This window comes from Halichoerus grypus, chromosome 1 (assembly GCF_964656455.1).
Source record: "Halichoerus grypus chromosome 1, mHalGry1.hap1.1, whole genome shotgun sequence".
NCBI lineage: Eukaryota > Metazoa > Chordata > Mammalia > Carnivora > Phocidae > Halichoerus > Halichoerus grypus.
Window position 1 is genome coordinate 1,918,524 of NC_135712.1, and position 18,818 is coordinate 1,937,341.

Below are 18,818 nucleotides of genomic sequence, written 5' to 3' on the forward strand. Positions count from 1 at the left end.
GCTGGTCTGACTGGTGGCCACTTGACCCTCTAGTGCTATAGGTCCACTGAGACTGCAGGCTCATCCTCTTCCACGGTCCTGAGGATTTGTCAACAAGGCATCTTTTTGCTCCCTGTCTCCTCAATCAGGCCTTGAGATCTTGAGTAGAATGAATGATGTCTGAACCGACCCCTGCGCCCCTCTTGGGGCCTACAGGGATTTGCTGGTGCTTCAGAGCATCAGCCCTTGTGCCCAGCCCAGCATGTAGGCATTCCTCTGTGTGGACACCTCTCTCCAAGGGAGTCAGCACGGTGCTAGGTACTGGACCCTCCAGTTCCCACCAGTTAGGGTTGTGCTGCTCCCCAGCTCACCTTTAACCTGCACGGGCAGGGGCCCAGGTGTGGGCTGGAGCTCTAAGCCTTGTGCAACCACTCTCACCCCCCGGGCCCAGGCTTGGAGGGCTCTTCACTGTGGGGAGGGTGGGGCTGTGGGGCGGGAAAGGGATGTGGAGTGTGCAGATCCACATTGAGACATCTCTCAGGTGCTTTGAACTTGGAATTTGAGAATATGTCTTTATTGTTTGCTTCCCCCAGGCAGAGCTCCAGTCTGGAGTCGTCTCTGGGCTCCGAGGAGGAGGAGAAAACAAACTGGTCTCTAGGTCATGACACAAACATTTTATTGATTATAGCAATTGGCCTTTGTTACGTGGAACACAAGCAACCGATCCTACAGAAGAGGGTTCTTGGGGTGCCGCAGTCCACCTCCATTGAGGGACTTATGGGCCATCTCTTGGCAGAAAGGGGTGGCGGCATGTTCGAATCCCCAGTAGGCAGCAGCTGTGTGTCCACCGAGGGGCCGAGGGGTGGTCCTGGTGCCCACAGAGGGGCATCAGGGCTCCTGAGAGAGGACATTTGTGCCCAGGAACAAAGGTGGCAGCACCAGACACAGAAGTTCAAGCTGGTCAGCAGCAGGACTTCTGGGCCGAGGCGGGCACGCAGCAGGCCTGGCGGGGGCCCACGGGCCGGCAGAGCAGGGACACGCAGGAGGCCCGGCGGCAGCAGGACGAGGAGCAGGGGCTGGGCCGGCTGCAGGAGGGGGCTGAGCAGGGGGAGGCCTCGCAGCAGACAGGGGTGCAGCAGGCAGGGGTGCGGCAGACGGACGCGCCGCAGGCTTCCTGGCAGGGGGAGGAGCTGCAGCAAGGGGGCCGGCAGGAGCTGGTGCAGGCTGATTGGCAGGGGCTGGACCCGCAGCTCACGGGGGTGCAGAGGAGGGTCAGGCAGGAGGCCGGGGTGCAGCCGCTGGACTGGCAACAGCTGGGGGCGCGGCAGGGGGGCTCGCAGCAGCTCTCTGGGCAGTCGTCCACCTGCCAGGAGGAGTCGGGGCAGGAGTCCCAGGAGCCGGGCAGGCAGACGCGGCTGCCGTAGCTCCGGTCGCTGGAGCAGACGGACAGGGTGGACGCGGCCATGGTGGGGGCGGTGGGGCTGGAGGAGGGTGTGCGTGTGAGTGTGAGAGTGTGTGTGAGTGTGAGTGTGTGAGGTGCTGGAGCTGGTGGCTTTTATACCCTCCCGGATGTTTGTGTTGTCCCAGGCGAAGGCTCACCACGCCTCCGTTGTGTTGGGGTTTTGGGCTGTGAGGACCATCATTAGGGCCTGTTCTGTTGTCATGACATGATCTTGCTCAGCTTATAAACCTTGGACCGTTCCGGGCAGGGCTGGTTGTCCCTGGTGTGAGCCTGGTTCCTCCGGGACACCTGTAGGGAAGGCGTAGGCTCCCTGTGGCTGCCTCTGTGGCCTCCACCTGGCAGGTCATGTGCTGGGGCTCTGGGTGATGGCCCTGGGCTTATGGGACAGCTCTGTGTTGACCCAGCCTGGGTGTGCAGGACCTCACTTGGAGCAGCTGGCCTGGCCTGTGATTGGGAGAAAAGAGGACAGAGGTGCATATTTTAGGGCACAGGCAGTGTGGGGCTGATCCTTCCCGGGGGGCCTTGTGAACCTCTGTGGTCCCAGTGTCAGCCAGAGCCAGTGACAAGGAGAAGGATTTCCATGGACAGGACCGGATGTCCTCTCCCCAGGGAGGAGCCGGAATGTCCCAGCGAGGTCTGCACTCCGTAGGTCACATGTGAGGAATCACACAGGGCACGGCCTCTTCTGTCTGACTCCGTTCACCGAGCATGAAGTTGTCCAGGCTCGCCCGTGTTGTAGCGCGTGCCTGTGCGTCACTCCCGTTCCTGGCTGAGTAATGTTCCAGCAAAAGGGTTCACCACATTTTATTTCTCTGTTCCTCAGTCAGTGGACATTTGGGTTGTTTCCACCTTTTGGCTGTTGCGAATAGTCCCGCTATGAACATTTTTGTACAAGTTTTTTTGAACGCCTCTTTTCAGTTCTTCCGGGTGTATAGCTAACAGTGGCATTGCTGGGTCCGGTGGTAACTCTATGTGTGACTTTTGAGGAGCTCCAGACTGCTCCGAGCCGCTGCACCACATTACACTTCCAACGGCAGGGCATGATGTTCCAGTTTCTCCACATGCTCCCCACCACTGCTTCTGTTCTCTTCTTTTTTTTTAAAAATTGTAGCCACCCTAGTGGGTGTGAAGTGGCATTTCATTGTGGTTTTGATTTACATTTCCCTGATGACTAATGATACTGGGCTTCCTTTCAAGTGTTTGTTGGCCATTTGAATATTTTCTTTGGAGAAATGTCTATCAAAGCGCTTTGCCCATTTTTAATTGGGTTATCTGTAGTTTTGTTATTGAGTTATAGGAGTTCTTTATGTATTCTGGATACTAAACCTTTATCAGAATTATGCTTTGCAAATATTTTCTCTCACTCTGTGGGTTGCCTTTCAGTCTCTTGATAACATCCTTCAATGCACAAAACTTTAACTTTTGATGAAGTCCAACTTATCTATGTTTTCTTTTGTTTGGTGTCATAACCAAGAAAATTGTTGCCAAATCTAAGGTCATGCAGATTTACCCCTATGTTTCCTTCCAAGAGTTTTATAGTGTTAGCACTTACATTTAGGTGTTTGATTGGTGTTTGAGTTAATTTTTATATATGGTATGAGGTAGGGTTCAACTTTATTCTTTTGCACGTGGGTGTCCAGCTGTCCCAGCACCATATGTTGAAGAGACTATACTTTCCCCACAAAATGATCTTGGTACCCTTGTTGAAAATCAATTGGCCAGATATGTATGGGTTTATTTCTACACTTTCAATTTTATTTTATTTATTTATTTTTAAAGATTTTATTTATTTATTTGAGAGAGACAGTGAGAGAGAGAACACAGAGTGGGTAGGGTCAGAGGGAGAAGCAGACTCCCTGCTGAGCAGGGAGCCTGATGTGGGACTCGATCCCAGGACTCCGGGCTCATGACTTGAGCTGAAGGCAGTTGCTTAACCAACTGAGCCACCCAGGCACCCTACACTTTCAATTTTATTCCATTGACCTATATGTCTGTCATTATGCCAGGACCACTGTTTTGATCACTGTAGTTTTGTAGTAAGTTCTATGTCTCACTTCTAATTTGGATGTTTTTTATTTGTTTTTCTTGCCAAATTGCTCTGACTAGCACTTCTAGTGTTGAATAGAAGTGGTGAAAGCAAGCATCCTTGCCTGTTCCTAGCTTAGGGGAAGGCTTTCAGTCTTTCACCATGCGGGCTGATGTTCCCTGTGGGTTTTCATCTACCTTTTATTATGTTAAGGAATTTCTCTTCTCATAGTTTGTTGAGGGTTTTATTATGAGAGGGTGTTGGCTTTTGTCAGATGCTTTTTATGCATCAGTTGAGATGAAACTGTTCCCCCCCTTCATTCTATTAATGTGGTGCATTACTCTGATTGGTTTTCATATGTTGAATTACTCTTGTATTCTTGGGATAAACCCACTTGGTTATGGTGTATAATTCTCTTAACATGCTGCTGGATTTTGTTTGATTGTATTTTGTGGAAGGTTTAAAAATATTAATCTATAAAAAATTTTGGTCTACGGTTTTTTGTTGTTGTTGTCTTTGTCTGACTTTGATATAAGGATAATGCAGACCTCATAGAATGATTTAGAAAGTGTTCTCTCATCTTGTTTTTTGGAAGAATTTGAGAAAGTTTAGTGTTAAGTGTTCTATAAATGTTTAGCAGAACTCAGCATGAAACCATCTGGTCCTGGGCTTTACTTTTGGGGGAGGTTTTGGATTACACTGTGATCTCATTACTTGTTTTATGTCTATTCAGTTTGCCTATTTCTTCTTGAGTCAGTTGGCTCACTTGAGATTCAAAGATATAAATAGATTGAAAGTGAAGGGATGGAAAAAGATATTTCATGCAAATAATAACCAAAAGAGAGCTGGATGGCTATAAGAAAATCAGACAAAATGGACTTAGAGTAGGAGACAAAAAAGGACGTTAAATATTGATAAAAGGGTCAACATATCAAGAAGATATGACAATTATAAACATATATGCACCTAATAAAAGACTCTCAAAATACTTGAAGTAAAAATTACAGAATTGAAGAAATAGTTTCTATTCTACAATAATAATTGGAGACTTCAATAAGTAATTTCCTCTAATAAAAAATGACATAATAGAACAACTAGATCAAAGACCAGTAATGAAACAGAAGCCTTGAATAACACTATAAACCAACTAAACCCAACATGTATACAAAGTACTCAACTCAACAACAGCAGAATGCATGTTCTTCTCAAGTGCCCATGGAATATTTTCCAGATTAGACCATATGTTAGGCCATAAAACAAATCTCAGTAAATTTTAAAATATTGAAATTATACAAAGTTCTCTGACCACAGTGGAAAGAAAACCAGTAACAGAAGGAAAATGGGAAAATTCACAAATAAATGGAAATTCAGCAACACACACTGAAACAACCAATGGGTCGAAAAAGAAATCACAAGAAAAGTTAGAAAATACTTTGGGATGAAAGCAGATGCCAACACAATGAACTAGTACTTATGGGATGCAGCAAAAACAGTGCTCAGAGGCAGATTAATAGCTGTCAACACTTAATTTAAAAAGAAGTATTTAAACCCATAACCTAACTTTACATCTTAAGGAACTAGAAAAAGAAGAGCAGACAAAACCCAAAGCTGGCAGAGGAAGGAAACAAAGCACAGATTAATTAAATAAAGACTAGAACTACTACAGAGAGAATCAATGAAACCAAAAGTTGGTTCTTTGAAAAGAGCAACAGAGTGGACGACCTTTAGCTAGACTGACTAAGACAAAAAGAGAGAAGACTCAAATTAAATAAAAATGGGGACATCACTACTGACCTTGCATAAGTGAAAAAGGTTATGTGAGAGTACTAACTGGACACCACAGTTAGATGTAATGCACAAATCCTTATAAACACACAAGCTACCCAAACTAACACCCTTACTGGAGTTCTTTATCTCTAGCTATGGCTCCAAATTACTGATTAGTGCCCTTTTATTTCAGCCCGAATTATCATTTCTTATACGGCAGGTCTATCCACTAGCAATGAACTCTTTTTTTTTTTTTTAAAGATTTATTTATTTATTTATTTATTTATTTGACAGAGAGAGAGAGAGAGAGAGCAGGAACACAAGCAAGGGGAAGGGAGAGGGAGAAGCAGGCTTCCCGCTGAGCAGGGAGCCCGATGCAGGGCTCGATCCCAGGACCCCGGGATCACGACCCGAGCAGAAGGCAGACGCTTAACGACTGAGCCACCCAGGCGCCCCAGCAATGAACTCTTTTAACTTTCATTTACCTTGAAGTGTCTTAATCTTCCCTTCCTACATTTGCTGGGCATGGACTTCTTAGGTGGCAGTCTTTCCCAGCACTTTAAACACTCCATCCCGGGGTGCCTGGGTGGCTCAGTCGTTAAACGTCTGCCTTCAGCTCAGGTCATGATCCCAGGGTCTTGGGATTGAGCCCCGCATCAGGCTCCCTGCTCCGCAGGAAGCCTGCTTCTCCCTCTCTCACTCCCCCTGCTTGTGTTCCTGCTCTCACTCTCTCTCTCTGTCAAATAAATAAATAAAATCTTTAAAAAAATAAAAAAAATAAACACTCCATCCCATTGCCTCCTGCCCTCACATTTCTGATGAGGAATTGGCGTTAATCTTCCCTCTTGCTGCTTTTAAGATTCTCTCTTTGTCTTTGGATAGTTTGGTTATCATGTAGCTTAATGTGGATGTCTCTGGATTATTCTACTTGGAGTTCATTGAACTTCTTGGCTGTGTAGAATCATATTTTTTTTGAAGTTTTTGGCCATTATTTCTTCAAATATTTTTTCTGCCTCTTTCTCTCTCCCCTCTTTTGGAGATTCCTGTCAAGTGCATTTTGGTCTACTTGATGGTGTCCCACAGGTCTTGTTATCTCTGTTCATTTATCCTTATTCCTTTTTCCCATCTACTCCTCAGACTGGAGTATTTCAACTGTCCTGTCTTCATATTTACTAATTCTTTCTTCTGCCTGCTCACATGTGCTATTGAGCTCCTCTAGTGAGGTTATCATTTCAGTTATTGCAATTGGTTCAATAACCCTAGAATTTTTATTTGGTTCCTTTTTTATACTTCTGTCTCTTTATTGATATTCTCAATTTGGTGAATATTATGCTCTTGGTTTCTATTAGTTCTTTGTCCATGGTTTTCTTTGACTCTTAGAGGATATTAAGAGAGTTTATTTAAAGGTTTTGTCTAGAAAGTTCAATCCCTGGGCTTCCTGAGGGGCATTTCCTGCTAATTGCTTTTTTCCGTGTGAATGAGCCATCCTTTCTTCCTTCTTTGCATACTTCATAGTTTTTGTTGAAAATTGGACATTTTGAATATTATAATGTGATAATTCTGAATATCAGATTCTCTCCTTCCTTATAGTTTGTTGTTGCTGATTGTTGTGACCTATCATTGTGTTTCTGTTTAGTGTCCTTTTATTTCAGCCTGAATTATTATTTATTGTAGGGCAGGTCTAACCCCTAGCAATGACCTCTTTTAACTTTCATTTACCTAAATTATTTTGTAATGACTGCGCTCTTTGTCAGGTGTGGTCACTGTTCTATTAGCTAGTGGTCAGATAGTGATTTGACAGAGAGTTCCTTAAACACCTGGAGCCAAACAATATTTTTTCCCCAGTCTTTGTGGCTGGGCTCTGCTTGCATGTTGGGACCATGCCCACAGCCTTGGGCCAGGCAGTTCACAGCTCTGCCTTTGCTTTCACTTCCTGCCGGTCAGAGCTGGATGTGTAGCCAGTGGTGAGTGCTCAGGGCCTTCTCAGTTCCTTTCTGAGCATGAGCCCCTTGTGGGCATGTGTGGGGTCTTCTGGACTGCCAGCCACCTGTGGAAGCCCTAAAGCCTTATTCCTCCAAGCATTTCATTCCCCAGCTTTCTGTCCTCAGCATTTTGGTGTGTCTTCTGTTTGCCATACCCTTTTCCCAGGCAACAATGGGTTCATTTGACAAACACTCTCTGTGTAGCTGCTTCTCTGCCTTGAAAGCGTTATAAGTTACGAGAAATAAAGCCAAGCCCTTGGTGTGGGCACCTCCAGAGCCACTGCAAATACAACCACACTTCTCAGAGAATGGGGCCCACTCTCTCCCTCCAGAACCAGGGCCCTCACTGGGACCCAGTCCACCAAGGTGCAGTGGCTTTTGTGTTAATGAAGATTTCCCTTGGTCGTTGTAAACCTTTGACCATTTTCCACAGTTCAGATGAAATTGATTCCCGCAGCTTTCCCAGTGTCTTCAGTGTTTCTGTGGGGGTGAGGAGGTGGGCCCTTAGAGTTCCCCATTCCTGATGTTCTCCAACATCACTCTTAGTAGGCACAATTTTGAAAAGTCCTTTTGAGGGCATTTGTTGATATCTCTCAGAATTTAAGATCAGCAAACACTCTGACCTGCAAGTCCCACTTCCAGGAATTTAGGCACAGTGAAAACATACAGTAGTGCACACAGGTAAGCAGGGAGGACGCTCATGATGGTGTTGTTTGTAACAATCAAAACTAGAGAGACTTTAGTGCCTATTCCCCTGTTTTTGCATAAATCAATAATGGTGTATCCACCCTTTGGGATGCTATGTGTCTAGGTAAAAGAGGCAATGATAAGGTATTATTCCTTATCAAGTTGGCAAAGATAGAAAAATATAAGCCCCCATGCTGTGAATCTATGCTGTTATTAAGAGGACCCAGACCCTGATGACAAGTGATGTGTGTCTGTTGGCCATTTGCATGTCTTCTTTGGAGAAATGTCTGTTCATGTCTTCTGCCTGTTTCTTGACTGGATTATTACACACTGATGAGTCATTGGACACTACATCTGAAACTAATGATGAGCTAATTGAATTTAAATAATAAAAAAAGAGGACCCAGACCATCTTGTGGGCAATGTGATTTCTACACCTCCACCATCTGACCCATTGCTCTGCAGTTCCAGGTGTTCATTCTCAGATTTGCTCATGTGTGTGGGAAGCTGCATCTGGCTACATCTGGACATGTGTGTTCACATTTCCTCCCACCTTCTGGTCTGGACATGTTCTCACACTGTTCTGGCCCTTCTCCACTATTGCTGTCCCCAGTCTTCCTTTCCCAGCTGCTCTCTGCCAAGCCAACCTAGCAGACAGGAGCTCCAGAGGCTGTGTCCTGTTCTTCGCCCTCTGCATCCCAGCAGATAGCCCAGTGCTGGAACACAGGGCATTCTGGTGTCTGTGAATGTAGGCATGAGTCCAGGATGCCCACCTGTCCCAAGAAGACCATCCGGGCACTGGACAAGCCAACTGCCAGTCTCCCCTGTCCCCAGCAAGACTGTGGCCTGTGCTGACCTCTGGGACAGCCCACACCTGTGCATGGGGAGGAGCTGCTTCTACTCATTGTGGGTTGGAGTCTTTGTTCTCAGCCCACAGGATTTTCCTGGAGCAAAGCTTCAGACCTGTGATGGTGGCCAGGCAGCAGAGTGATGACCTGAGGTAGACATGGCTGGCAGGCGGAGCTCCCCGTTCCCCAAAGGTGGCAGTATAAGCCCCAGAGAGGAGTGGCAGAGACCCTTGGGTGCTGGCTAGTGGTCACATTTCTCCCTTGAGCCCCCTGTTCCCCTGTGGGTCCCCTTTGTCAGCAAAACCACCACAGGAAACAGAGGGGAAGGGTGCGAGACACTTAAGTACTCGGTGGGGTTACTCTGTGGACAGGGAGTCGCGGAGGGACAGTGCCTCTGACCGACCCTGGGGCGGTGTGGGGCTGAGCGGGTTGCCGGTTGCATGTCAGACCCAGCAGGGTCCATGATCTCCACCTTTCAGTGCATCCTGGGGGTGCTTTGGGGGCATTTTCTGTGGGGGTTGCAGATGTGGCTGGGTCATCCCTGGAAGGAGTTTCATGATGACCGATTCACTGGCTGTGAAAGGGAAGGGCTGGGCTTGGTGGCCTCTTCCTGAGTTCAGGGTGGGCTTGGGGAGGTCCTGGCTCAGCAGCAAGCAGGGGTACTTTCGGTGATGGTCTAAGTGAGCCGGGCAGGACCCCGAGGGGAAGCTCATGGGCATGTAGCCCACTGGGCTGCAGGGGGAGGGCTGGGAGCAGAAGAGTTGGCACAACAGAGCCATGCGGGGGTCCGGGCAGGGGTCTGGTCCCTCCCAGAGCCCGGGGGAGGGCAGCAGGTGGGCCAGGGACAGGCTGGCTGTCAGCCTGTCGAGCAGCCGGTGTGGCAGGTGGTGGCCTGGGGCTGGGTGGGGTCAGGGTGGAGGTCGAGGCTGGTCAGAAGCCCCTTTCCTGGGCGGCTTTAATGATGTCCTGGCAACAAGCCACATGGGTGTCTCGCTACTGTGTTTTCCCAACACTTCATCCCTCAGTTTCCTCCTCATAAAGAGGGGATGAGGAGCTCGGACCTCAGAGAGCAGCTGTGAGATTAAACCCCCGTCCTCTGGGTGCTTGTAGTTGTGCAGGCCCACAAGAATGGCTAGGGCTGGGTGAGGCCGGTGGTGTTTATTGTGAATAAATCGAACGAATAGTACATGGCTCAGGGCGTTCAACACCATGAACGCTGTGGAAGTGAGACTCTAGAGGGAGGTGACAACAGAGCGCAGAGGGCCCGAGCATGAAACACACTCCAGGCGCCATCACCAAAGTGGGGCGTGGGAGTTCATCAGCACCCCCGCAAGGGGTCTACATGGCTGGATGGGCAGAGCACAGGGCCCTGGGTGGTGTGGACCGAAACCAGAAGGGTCTTCACCAGTGGCATGGCCTAAGAGACTGGGGAAAGCCTGGAGAATTACAGGTCACTTGTGCAAACCACTCAGGACCAGTGTTCCTAGGGTGGGGGTGGGGGCCTGGGCGGGACAGTAGCAGCCATGCTGGCGGGTGATCTGCTGGATGTCCCCGGCCTTGCCCACAAGTGTCCTCACACGAGGCCGCTGGCATCCCGACGCCGGAGCAGGCCACTGTCCACAGCAGTGGAGGCCGGACGGGGTTCTCCGTTCACAGGGAAGGCCCCGCACCAGCACTCCGAGTCCCTCACGCTCCCAGGCGGAGTCCGGACCTACCAGACGATGGCCCTGAGTCCAGCCCAGGACGGGATCCTGGGGTCCTGCCACCCACCCTTCATATTTTGTTTCAAACCTCGTTGTTTTCTTCAGGAGCTTGGAGCAGTGCCTCCCCCACGACACCACCTTTCCGAGAAACGGGTAGAGCCCCCGGGAGGACCCCAGGGGGACCCCAGGCCCACAGGGGCCGTGCCGCCTGCAGCCCCCAGGCCCGCTTGTCTGGGGCCGGTTTGCCCAGCTGGGGCAGTGGGTGGAAACGGGCCAGGGGCTGGGAACCCCCAGACCACGACCCGTGTGCAGGTGCCCGGCCTCGGGAAGCCCTGGGCACGCAGGGCCCAGCAGCACTGACCGTCCTGGGCGAGGGCGACTCCCACCCCGGGGCCCTGCCCAGAGGAGTCAGGCCCTGCCCTGCGCGATTTCTCAGTCCCTCATTCCTACAAATGCTCGCGGCGGGAGGAGACCAGTGTCTGGTCAAAAGCCTGGGATCCCCCCGCCCCCATGAGGGTCCGATGAAAGGAAGCAGATCCGTTGGTGAAGTGAGTTTATTGGGGAGCCCGAGGAGGTGCCGACAGGTCGGCAGCTGAGGCCAAGGGACCCGAGCAGAGAAACTGGGAGGGAAGGACGGGGGACCAGAACAGGTGTAGGCACCTCCCGGGGGGCAGCGGGGGCAGCGTGCCTGGGAGCTAGGAGGTCAAGGTCAGGTCAGGAGAGTGGACACATGGGGGACCCCGTCCTGGGGTCAGGACTGGATTGAGGGGGGCTGGGAGGACCACCGTCACTGGGTGGGTCCTGAGCCCAGCTGGCCCCGGGGGGGACGTGCCCGTCAGCAGCAGGACTTCTGGGCCGAGGCGGGCACGCAGCAGGCCTGGCGGGGGCCCACGGGCCGGCAGAGCAGGGACACGCAGGAGGAGGGTCTGCAGCAGGACGAGGAGCAGGGGCTGGGCCGGCAGCAGGAGGGGGCTGAGCAGGGGGAGGCCTCGCAGCAGACAGGGGTGCAGCAGACGGGCCTGCAGCAGACGGGGATGCAGCAGGCAGGGGTGCGGCAGACAGGGGTGCAGCTGACAGGGGTGCAGCAGACAGGGGTGCGGCAGACGGGCTTGCAGCAGACGGGGGTGCAGCAGACAGGGGTGCGGCAGACAGGGGTGCAGCAGGCAGGGGTGCGGCAGACGGGCTTGCAGCAGACGGGGGTGCAGCAGACAGGGGTGCGGCAGACGGGCTTGCAGCAGACGGGGGTGCAGCAGACAGGGGTGCGGCAGACAGGGGTGCAGCTGACAGGGGTGCAGCAGACAGGGGTGCGGCAGACGGACAGACCGCAGGCTTCCTGGCAGGGGGAGGAGCTGCAGCAGGAGGGCCGGCAGCTAGACTGTTGGCAGCATGAGGAGGCCAAGCAGGGGGAGGCCTGGCAGCAGGCAGGGGTGCGGCAGACGGGCTTGCAGCAGACGGGCTCGCAGCAGACAGGGGTGCGACAGACAGGGGTGCGGCAGACAGGCCTGCAGCAGACAGGGGTGCAGCAGACAGGGGTGCAGCAGACAGGGGTGCAGCAGACAGGGGTGCGGCAGACGGACGCGCCGCAGGCTTCCTGGCAGGGGGAGGAGCTGCAGCAGGAGGGCCAGCAGGAGCTGGTGCAGGCTGATTGGCAGGGGCTGGACCCGCAGCTCACGGGGGTGCAGAGGAGGGTCAGGCAGGAGGCCGGGGTGCAGCCGCTGGACTGGCAACAGCTGGGGGCGCGGCAGGGGGGCTCGCAGCAGCTCTCTGGGCAGTCGTCCACCTGCCAGGAGGATCTGGTGCAAGCGGTAGGTGAGCAGACGCGGCTGCCGTAGCTCAGGTCGCTGGAGCAGACGGACAGGGTGGACTCGGCCATGACGTAAGTCCGGGAGCAGCAGGTGTCAGCCATGCTGGAGTTTTGTGCTGGGAGGTGAGCTGGACGGGGATGTGTGTGACAGGTGTGTGAGTGAGGTGCTCTGGGCATCCGGGCTTTTATATCTGTCCTTGGGGTACTGAGCCTCACCTGAGTCTCGACCAGCCTTCCTTTTCCTTGTTATTGCTCAGAGTGTGTTTCCTGACAACCTTTATTAGTTTATTTGCTGTAAGATGTTTGTAACACCATCCCCAAGACTCTGAATGTGTCTGGTGATGGCTGGTTGCTTGTGTCCGGAAAGCAAACACTAGGATGCAGAGCTCCTGTTGGTTGGCTCATGGTCGGATGTGTCTAAAACCTGGGTCCTCTTTCCATTTTTGCTTGTGTGTCTGGTGTGAATTCTGGTCTGCTCTACACATGGCCCAGACACTCCTCACTGAACAAGGGTGTGTTGGCTCGGGGGCCTGCCCCCTCCCCTGCCGCACCTGCAGACCCTGGAGGGGGACTCCCACAGTCCATCCCAGACACTGTTGTTATTCCCCTCTTTATCTCGCAATTACCAAATGGTGTGTGTATTCTGTTCTTTCCTGAGTTTTCAGTTTTATTATTTTTTTTAATTTTTAATTTTTTAAAGTTTTTATTTTAATCACCCAGTGCTCATCACAAGTGCCCACTCTAATCCCCATCACCTATTTCTCCCCTCCCCCCACACACCTTCCCTCTGGTGACCCTCAGTGTGTTCTCTAGAGTTAAGAGTCTGTTTCTCGGTTTGTCTTTTCTTTTTCCACCTTTGCTCATTTGTTTTGTTTCTTAAATTCCACATATGAGTGAGATTATATGGTATTTGTCTTTCTCTGACTTATTTCACTTAGCATAATACCCTTTAGCTCCATCCATGTCATTGCAAATGGCAAGATTTCATTCTTTTTTATAGCTGAAAATGTTCCATTGTATATATACACCGCATCTTCTTTATCCGTTCATCAGTCCATGGACATTTGGGATGTTTCCATAGTTTAGTTACTGTAGATAATGCTGTTATAAACATCAGGATACATGTATCCCTTGAATTAGTATTTTTGTATTCTTTGGGTAAATACTCGGTAGTACAATTGCTGGGTTGTAGGGTAGCTCTATTTTTAACTTCTTGAGGAAACTCCATACAATTTTCCAGAGTGGCTGCATCAGTTTGCATTCCCACCAACAGTGCACAAGGGTTCCCATTTCTCTGCATCCTCGCCAACACCTGTTTTTTTATTCTTGTGTTTTTTTTTTTAGTCATTCTGAGAGGTGTGAAGTGGTATCTCATTGTGGTTTTGATTTATATTTCCCTGATGCTGAGTGATGTTGAGCATCTTCACATGTGTCTGTTGGCCATCTGGATCTCTTCTATGGAGAAATGTCTGTTCTTGTCTTCTGCCCATTTTTCAGTTGAATTATTTGTTTTTTGGGTGTTGAGTTTTACAAGTTCTTCATATATTTTGGATACTAACCCTTTATCAGATATGTCATTTGCAAATATCTTCTCCCATTCTGTAGGTTGCCTTTTAGTTTTGTTGGTTGTTTCCTTTACTGTGCAGAAGCTTTTTATTTTGATGAAGTCCCAATAGTTTATATTTGCTTTTCCTTGCTGCATAAACATATCTAGAAACATGTTGGTTTCACAGATGTCAGAGAAATTACTGCCTATGTTCTCTAGGATTTTGATGGTTTCCTGTCTCACATTTAGTTCTTTCATCCATTTTGAATTTATTTTTGTGTAAGGTGTAAGGAAATGGTCCAGTTTCATTCTTCTGCATGTGGCTGTCCAATTTTCCCAACACCATTTGTTGAAGAGACTGTCTTTTTTCTCTTGGATATTCTTTCCTGCTTTGTCAAAGTTTAGTTGACCATATAGGTGAGGTTCCATTTCTGGGTTCTCTATTCTGTTCTATTGAGTTATGTGTCTATTTTTGTGCCAATACCATACTGTCTTGATGACTACAGCTTTGTAATAGAGCTTGAAGTCCGGAATTGTGATGCCACCAGCTTTGCTTTTCTTTTTCAAGATTGCTTTGTCTATTCAAGGTCTTTTGTGGTTCCATACAAATGTTAGGATTGTTTGTTCTAGCTCTGTGAAAAAAGCTGGTGGTACTTTGATAGGCATTGCTTTGAATGTGTAGATTGCTTTGGGGAGTACAGACATTTTAATGACATTTGTTTTTCCAGTCCATGACCATGGAATGTTTTTCCATTTCTTTGTGTCATCTTTAATTTCTTTCCTCAGCATTTTATAGTTTTCAGAATACAGGTCTTTCAACTCTTTGGCTAGGTTTATTCCCAAGTATCTTATTATTTTTTTCCTTTCTTTTTCTTTCTTTCTTTCTTTCTTTCTTTCTTTCTTTCTTTCTTTCTTTCTTTCTTTCTTTCTTTCTTTTTTTTTTTTTTTATGTAGTGTTCCATGATTCATTGTTTTCATATAACACTCAGTGCTCCAGGCAATACATGCCCTCCTTAATACCCATCACTGGGCTAACCCATCCCCCCACCACCCTCCCCACTAAAACCCTCAGTTTGTTTCTCGGAGTCCATAGTCTCTCATGGTTCATCTCCCCCTCTGATTCTCCCCCCCTTCATTTTTCCCTTCCTTTTCCTAATGTCTTCCATGCTATTCCTTATGTTCCACAAATAAGTGAAACCATATGATAATTGTTTTTCTCTGCTTGACTAATTTCACTTAGCATAATCTCCTCCAGTCCTATCCATGTTGACGTAAAAGTTGGGTATTCGTCCTTTCTGATGGCTGAGTAATATTCCATTGTATATATGAACCACATCTTCTTTATCCATTCGTCTGTTGAAGGGCATCTCAGCTCTTTCCACAGTTTGGTTATTGTGGACATTACTGCTATGAACATTGAGGTGCATATGGCCCTTCTTTTCACTACATCTGTGTCTGTGGGGTAAATACCCAGGAGTGCAATCGCTGGGTCATAGGCTAACTCTATTTTTAATTTTTTGAGGAACCTCCACACTGTTTTCCAAAGTGGCTATACCAACTTGCATTCCCACCAACAGTGTAAGAGGGTTCCCCTTTCTCCACAACCTCTCCAACATTTGTTGTTTCTTGCCTTGTCAATTTTTGCCATTCTAACTGGTGTAAGGTGGTATCTCAATGTGGTCTTGATTTGAATTTCCCTGATGGCTAATGATGATGAAAATTTTTTCATGTGTCTCTTAGCCATTTGTATGTCTTCTTTTGAGAAGTGTCTGTTCATGTCTTCTGCCCATTTATTGACTTGATTATTTGTTTTTTGGGTGTTGAGTTTGAGAAGTTCTTTATAGATCTTGGATACCAGCCCTTTATCTGTAGTGTGATTTGCAAAAATTTTCTCCCATTCCGTGGGTTGCCTCTTTGTTTCATTGACTTTTTATCGTACTGGCACAAAAACAGACGCGTAGACCATGGAACAGAATAGAGAGCCCAGATTTGGACCCTCAACTCTATGGTCAAATAATCTTTGACAAAGCAGGAAAAAATATGCAATGGAAAAAAGACAGTCTCTTCAATAAATAGTGCTGGAAAAATTGGACAGCTATATACAGAAGAATGAAATTCGACCATTCTCTTACACCATACACAAAGATAAACTCAAAATGGATGAAAGACCTCAATGTGAGACAGGAATCCATCAAAATCCTAGAGGAGAACATAGGCAGTAACCTCTTCGACATCGGCTGCAGCAACTTCTTTCAAGACATGTCCCCAAAGGCAAGGGAAACAAAAATGAAAATGAACTTTTGGGACTTAATCAAGATAAAAATCTTCTGCACAGCAAAAGAGACAGTCTTTTTTTTTTTTTAAGATTATTTATTTGAGAAAGAGAGTGAGAGAGAGAGCTCATGAGCAGTGGGGAAGGATAGAAGAGACAGAGAGGGAATCTTAAGCAGACTCCCTGCTGAGTGGGGAGGCTGACTCAGGGCTTGATCTCACCACCCTGAGATCATGATCTGAGCCAAAATCAAGAGTTGGATGCTTAACTGACTGAGCCACCCAGGCACCCCGGTATCTTATTATTTTTGATGCAATTGTAAGTGTGATTGATTCCTTAATTTCTCTTTCTACTGTTTCATTACTGATGTGTAGAAATACAACAGATTTCTGTACATTGATTTTGTATCCTGCCACTTTACCAAATTCGTGAATCAGTTTTAGCAGTTTTTTGGTGGCATCTTTTGGGTTTTCTATATAGAGTATCTGTTGTCTACAAATAGTGAAAGTTTGACTTCTTTCTTGCTGATTTGGATGATTTTTATTTCTTTTTGTTGCCTGATTACTGAGGCTAGGACTTTAGCACTATATTGAATAACAGTGTTGAGAGTGGACATCCCTGTTGTATTTTTCCCTGTTGAAGATGATGTTCACTGTGGATTTTCTTATATGGCCTTTATTATGTTGAGGTATGTTCCCTCTATCCCTACTTTGTTGAGGATTTTATCATGAATGGATGTTGTACTTTGTCAAATGCTTTTTCTGCGTCTTTTGAAATGATCACATGGTTCTTATCCTTTCTCTTATTGATGTGCTGTATCATGTTGATTGATTTGCAAATATTGAACCATCCTTTATATTGAATAAATCCCACTCGATCGTGATGAGTGATTTTAAAAATTTTTTTTATTATGTTATGTTAGTCACCATACAGTACATCATTAGTTTTTGATGTAGTGTTCCATGATTCATAGTTTGCATATAACACCCAGTGCTCCATGCAATTCGTCCCCTCCTTAATACCCATCACTGGGCTAACGTATTGTTGGATTCAGTTTGCTAGTATCTTATTGAGAATGTTTACATCCATGTTCATCAGGGATATTGGCCTGTAGTTCTATTTTTTAGCAGTGTCTTTATCTGGTTTTGGTATTAGGGTAATGCTGGCCTCATAGAATGAATTTGGAAGTTTTCCTTCCTTTTCTATCTTTTGAAATAGTTTGAGAAGAATGGCTATTAACTCTTCAAATGTCTGGTAGAATTCCCCTGGGAAGCCATCTGGTCCTGGACTTTTGTTTGTTGGGGGTTTTTAAATTATTGATTCAATTTCTTTGCTGGTTATGGGTCTGTTCAGGTTTTCTATTTCTTCCTATTTCAGTTTTGGTAGTTTGTATGTTTCTAGGAATTTATCCATTTCTTCTAGGGTGTTACTTTGTCGGCATATGGTTTTTCATGATATTCTCTTATAATTGTTTGTATGCCTGTGGGGTTTGTTATTATTTCTCCTCTCTCATTTGCGCTTTTATTTTTTGGGTTCCTTTCTATCTTTCTCTCTCTCTCTTTTTTTTTTTTTTTTTTTGATGTGTCTGCCTAGGGATTTATTAATTTTATTGTTTTTTTTTCAAAGAAACAGCTTCTGGTTGCATTGATCTGTTGTCTGTTTTTTTAGTTTCTGTATCATTTATTTCTGCTCTAATCTTTATTATTTCCCTTCCTCTGCCAGCTTTAAGCTTCATTTGTTGTTCCTTTTCTAGCTCCTTTGAGTGTAAGGTTAGGTTGTGTATTTGAGATTTTTTTTTGCTTCTTGAGGTAAGCCTGTATTGCAATATACTTTTCTCTTAGGACCACCTTTGCTGCAGCCCAAAGGTTTTGGACTGTCATGTTTTCATTTTCATTTGCTTCCATGTATTTTCTTATTTCTTCTTTAATTTCCTGGTTAACCCATTCATTCTTTAGTAGGGTGTTCTTTAACCTCCATGTATTTGTGTCTTTCCAAATTTTTTCTTGTGTTTGACTTCAAATTTCACAGTGTTGTGGTTGAGAATATGCATGGTATCTCACTCTTTTTCTTTTCTTTTTTTTTTTAAATTTTATTATGTTATGTTAGTCACCAAACAATACATCATTAGTTTTTGATGTGGTTATCTCACTCTTTTTGTACTTGTTGAAGGCTGATTTGTGTCCCAGTATGTGATCTATTCTGGAGAATGTTCCATGTGCACTCGAGAAGAATGTGTATTCTGCTGCTTTAGGATGAAATGTTCTGAATATATCTATGAGGTCCATCTGGCGCAGCATGTCATTCAAAGCCATTGTTTCCTTCTTGATTTTCTGCTTAGATGATCTGTCCATTGCTATTAGTGGTGTGTTAAAGTCCCTTACTACTATTATATTATTATCAATGAGTTCCTTTATGTTTGTTATTAACTGTTGTATATATTTGGGTGCTCCCAAGTTAGGGGCATAAATATTTACTGTTGTTAGATCTTCTGATCTTCTTGTTGGATTGTCCCCCTTATTATGATATAGTGCCCTTCTTCATCTCTTATTACAGTCTTTGGTTTCAAATCTAGTTTGTCTAAGTATGGCTACACTGGCTTTCTTTTGACATCCATTTACATGATAGATGTTTCTCCATCTCCTCACTTTCAGTCTGCAGGTATCTTTACATCTAAAATGAGACTCTTGTAGGCAGCATATGGATGGGTCTTATTTTTTTTTTTTTATACATTCTGACATCATG

The 18,818-nt window shown here is 46.7% G+C and overlaps 1 protein-coding gene across 1 annotated transcript; it reads right to left on the bottom strand.

The window, feature by feature from the left end:
* Positions 1 to 11,289: 11,289 nt before the first annotated feature.
* LOC118538930 (uncharacterized) lies at positions 11,290 to 12,327 on the bottom strand. Its single transcript, XM_078062465.1, has 2 exons — positions 11,485 to 12,327; positions 11,290 to 11,442 (listed from the first exon to the last, which is right to left on the bottom strand). The coding sequence occupies exons 1-2, from the start codon at positions 12,325 to 12,327 to the stop codon at positions 11,290 to 11,292; spliced, it is 996 nt and encodes a 331-aa protein (XP_077918591.1).
* Between the last annotated feature and the right edge of the window lie 6,491 nt (positions 12,328 to 18,818).

Bases quoted from the DNA above. Each gene is read 5' to 3' on its own strand.
- LOC118538930 (XM_078062465.1), bottom strand. From the start codon at position 12,327: ATGGCCGAGTCCACCCTGTCCGTCTGCTCCAGCGACCTGAGCTACGGC. The intron at 11,443-11,484 runs GTCTGCTGCAGG...GTCTGCTGCGAG, and splicing joins CCCCTGCCTGCTGCATCCCC to GCCTCCCCCTGCTCAGCCCC.